Source organism: Austrofundulus limnaeus, unplaced genomic scaffold (genome assembly GCF_001266775.1).
Source record: "Austrofundulus limnaeus strain Quisiro unplaced genomic scaffold, Austrofundulus_limnaeus-1.0 Scaffold17, whole genome shotgun sequence".
Lineage (NCBI taxonomy): Eukaryota > Metazoa > Chordata > Actinopteri > Cyprinodontiformes > Rivulidae > Austrofundulus > Austrofundulus limnaeus.
The window spans coordinates 3070712-3075421 of NW_013952419.1; the positions used below are offsets into that span (position 1 = coordinate 3070712).

Below are 4710 nucleotides of genomic sequence, written 5' to 3' on the forward strand. Positions count from 1 at the left end.
TATATATACACTGTACATATATACAGTATATATAAATTTTTCATTTTGTTCTTAAAACATTGATTTTTATTGGTTTGATCCACCCTTCAAAACGCAAAAACTCAAAGATTGTGTTTGACGCCTTATAAATACCTTAAATCAGCCATGTTTAACTCTGACATTCAATTTAGACATTAAGAATACTAGTTAGGTACTAATTTAGCCTATTTTAACTCGTGCATCTCTTTAAAGAGCATTATTTAATGCCAAGTGTTAGCTCAGTCCAACAGATGGACAGGCTTATGACATTTAAATTGAAAAAAAAAAACAAACAGAAAATTAACTTTGCCTGTATTCCCACACTCAGAATGGYGACAGATGCTTCTTGTGTTCTGCATGAATCACTGCACGTCACATATTTATAACCCCACACAATGTCCTGAAAACTGGTGCGAAAAGCTGATAACATTCACACTTGAAACTTGCAAATAAGTCTCTATGTTGTGTCTCTTGTGTGTAGGCTCTAAATTATATGGCTTGCAGCTCACACATGGTGAATTTGAGCCTGAAACAAAAACACAGGGACACATTATCTACAAAAAAAGTTCATTTATCTAAAATAAGCCCATTAAAGAATCATACAAATAGTTATTTAATCATATCTAAACATTTATTAACTTTCTAAAAGAAATAACACAGTACAAAGATTTGGACTGATAAAGTCTTACAGTAATACTTTAAATAGTTGATTCAGTGAATAAATGACCCAAGAATCAATAATGAACAGAAAACTTGACTCAGAAATGATTTAAATAACAAAACACAGTGTAGCACAATAATAACGCAGCAGTGATTGAATATTTGTGGACTTACATTTCAACATTAACTTGTTCTAAAACATACGATCTAAACACAAGTGAAAAACATTGACAACAGAAGTTCAAATGAACAAATCAGAAAAAAAGACCTCATTATGTATTTACAGAGGAAAAAATGCTGTAATAAATGAGTAACAAGTAAGCTTAAGTTGCTTTGAGATATTTTTAATTAATAGTGAATATAGGCAGGTGTTAGGATTATTCAGTCATCCTGTTTAAATCATCGTAATGGAAATCAAGTGAGAGWGAAAGCTAAGGTTTATCTAAAGAATAGTGCTTTATTAAATTCTGATAACATCTGTWTAAGTGTAGTATGGCATAAACAAAGATATCTAAGAACTGCAGAAACACAGAGACTGTCTTAATCCTCTTTAGGCAAGAAAATGCAACTTCTAGATGCAAGAACAAAGATTAGTCACAGAGCATGGTGAGCTACAATGTAGCTCAGGATAATTTGCAGACTGCTACAATTGTCATCAATAATGGTTGACATTAATGTCAGTAAGATTTGTCTGCATGGTTTAGAACACAGTTATTTTTCCTTTTTAGTTTGAAGATTATAATACTGCATGGCGAGGCTGTCAAGAACTGAAGCAGTTGCTTCACTTTCTTCACAAACACCGAATTGGTGTGTTTTTTTTTTTTTTTTGGCAATTTTTCAGATCACAGCTTCATCTCGTCTTACTTTTCTTACACCCACATGTAGAAAGATGGTCAGTGGGTAGAACGGGGGTGACTGCTCGCTCTGTGGTTGAACTRCATACAGTAGATTGGTGGATGCTGTGCTGCTTACGTAATACGTGTCGTAGGAGGTGCTGTTAAAAAAAAGAAAGAAATGTAGCTGCTCGAGAAATGTCAGACTCAGCAGGGATCTGACACATTAGCAGCTTAGCTCACCACACGTAAAGACTGTAATAACCACCTTTTTATGGCCACTAATTAAACAAATGGGCAAAGAAAATAACTTCTATACATCAAACAGGGACATAAAAGCATATATCTAAATAGGCTGCATTGTTTTCTTTCTAATGTAATCAGCAAATGAGGAAATGTACAGAGGAGAAAGCAAACAACTTTACCCTTCTCTTTCAAAGATGCCATTTTAGTCAGGATTTGTCTCTTTCGTAATGCGAGTTGGTAACCTGTTTTTCTTTTGGGATTTCCTCTCCGTTGTTGAATCACCTCCTCCTCCATTCACATCCTCTGCTTCTTCTCCCTCTTTGTTAGAGCCAAGCTGGGTCTTCCTACGGATCTGCTTCCCTCTATGTGTCCAAAGAAAAACCAGAGAAATAGGGGAGTGTGAATGAACACTTGATTATGCAACCAGCTGAAAAGAATAACAATTAGTATTTTTTTAAATCTGTAAAATCCCAATCATCTAACACTTAGCAAATCCAAAAATAAAGATAAAGAAAAGCCTTCAACCAGACAACAGAAGTCCAGATTTATTTTTTTATTTAGATCTGTTTCAAAAAAGCTGTGCAACACAAAGTTAGACAGAAACCAGTTTTCACAATAACTTAAGAAAATGTTCTTTCATGGTATATTCCAGGCCCCACAATGAGCAACATTTATTTCCATTTGCCAAGTGGCATTTATTCTTGCACTAACAAAGGAAAATCTTTTTACAAATAGTATTCTGGGACACTACAGTATTAGTCAGTGACCTAAAATATGCATAAAATAAATWAATWAATTAAAACAAATTTAAAAATCAGATATTTTTTCTTCATTASTTGAGTTTTAGCTTAAAAACCTGATCGGTTTGCTCCCTGGTGCCCTCTGTCGCTGAGTGGAATATTGACTTCTTTGGGTCTCTTGTGCAGAAGACAGCTGTGAGAAACAAGTGATGAGTAATTTAAAAGAGGGGTATTTATTTTCCAGGCACATRGTTCAATTCTATCCCACAATCAAGTAACTGTGTTGCCTTGAGTTGTTATGAAAATGCTGTTTATATCCAAAATAAATGTGACTTCGCATCATATCGAAACACCTAGAAACTGGCCTCTGTCTCTTTAAGAACCTCCTACTTTTTCTGACACTCCTACTTCAACATGTCATCACAACAAATCTTCATGTCATTTACAACCTTTCATAGGAGGGTTGTATTTTGTGGTAAAAAAAGAAAAGAAGCAATTTATAATATTGGTTTTGGAAAATAACAACTCAGGATACAGTTGAACCTTATCCCACATCAGACCCAGAAAGTGCATTTTCTCAAGAACCAGAGCGAGTACAGAGGCTCTTACAAGATGTTTCAGCTTGGTAACATATCTCCCAGTTATCCTCTCATACATAAACGATAACGTCAAGCTCTTTTTTGCAAATAAACTATAAATATAGRTCATTAWAAAGTTTTGTTTTCATCATGAACACTTTTAAGATACGTTTTGCTAGTCTGGTGGAGCTGTGTGAGGGGAGGGGTGCTCTGTGGGGCAGAAGCTCGGCTGCAGACTGAGCTCCAGGGAGGAGCTTTGTGTAAATAGGCGGAGCTTTGTACCWGCAAGCGTTTAAGCAGCTCCACGTGGCGACTACATTAGATAGGATTTCTCAAACTCTGTGTAGATTTATGGTTTTACAACAGGCAGTCACGCAATGAAACATGCTAAATCAAMTTTAAAAATGTGTTTGTAAAATGTTGCAGCAGAATATAACTCAGAATAAGTCGGCATGTTGTCTTTATTACCATTTTGCACATCTCATATAGCTTAATCATCCTGTTCTGTGGTTGGACTTGAATGAGAAGAAACTCTGAATGCTCACCTTCGCAATTTCTGTGAGATAAGCCCGCCTCTCATCATTGGCTCTATGGAAAGCCTGAGAAGTAAAAAGAACAGAAAATCCCATTCTCACTTCCATTCATCAATCAAACTTATCTGTTTTTATCAGTTCATAAATGCAATGCTTAGTATTTGTTTAGTGTGTATTCTAGAAGCCTTTGGTGTTAATTAAGCAAGAGATTAGGGATTACTGGTTGCAAATACTGTGGGGGTAAACCTTTATTTAGCTAATATCCCACAGTCTGCTGAGCAGAACAATAAACAAAGAACCGAGTCACTAAACTACAATCATTCTCACCAAGTTCAAGACAAAAATTAGGAGCAAGCTTTGCATTAATGTTTACAAACTTTAAAATATAAAACAAAACTTTTAGCAAAATATTTTTTTCATTGGTTGGTTAATGATAATTTTTGCAACTGAAATAACTATTTTTTGGGAGAGAAAATACTTAACTATCACAGACTGACTTCTACAAATGCAATTCCTCTTCACTTACTGCGTACGAAGAAAAACGGGATTCAAACCTTTCCTTCGTGCTCGATTTGAAGGTGACAGTCCATTAGCTGACTCTGGAGGTCAGACCTCTTCTCGGTCAGGAGCTTTAAATGTTGTTTAAGTGTTTCCTGTACAAAACAGATGTTATTATTTACAAAATACCATGTCAGAGTGTCATTCTGCTTCAGAGTAATTAAAAGCTGATTTGTATTACATTTTTTTTATTGATTTAATCGGAAAAGATTACAAAAAATCAAGCCTGACTCAGCATAATTGCTGTTTTACAGCAGGTTCCTGTTCTGCAGCACAGAAAACACTCAGAAWTACAGCATCACAATCACATCATTATACACCGTAGACTCAAAGACAAACAAGCATATCATTGCGCCATATAAAAGGGTTAGTCAGTAAGTGGACAGTTAATGCTGAAAACAGGAATACAGAAGCAGATTAAACTCATTATTCATTCACTAACTACATGTACATACAGTGGTTTGCAAAAGTATTCATACCCCTTGAACTTTTCCATATTTTGTCACATTACAACCACAAACATAAATATATTTCACTGGAATTT

General features: G+C 35.1%; 1 protein-coding gene across 1 annotated transcript in view; it reads right to left on the bottom strand.

The window, feature by feature from the left end:
• Positions 1-627: 627 nt before the first annotated feature.
• ccdc169 (coiled-coil domain containing 169) overlaps positions 628-4710 on the bottom strand; it is a gene marked incomplete at its 5' end in the record, with an annotated part of 9442 nt that continues 5359 nt past the window's right edge. Inside the window, 4 exon segments of the mRNA XM_014003303.1 lie at positions 628-2119; positions 2614-2690; positions 3621-3674; positions 4163-4261. Coding sequence (XP_013858757.1) covers positions 1960-2119; positions 2614-2690; positions 3621-3674; positions 4163-4261 — 390 coding nt within the window. The 3' untranslated portion in view covers positions 628-1959.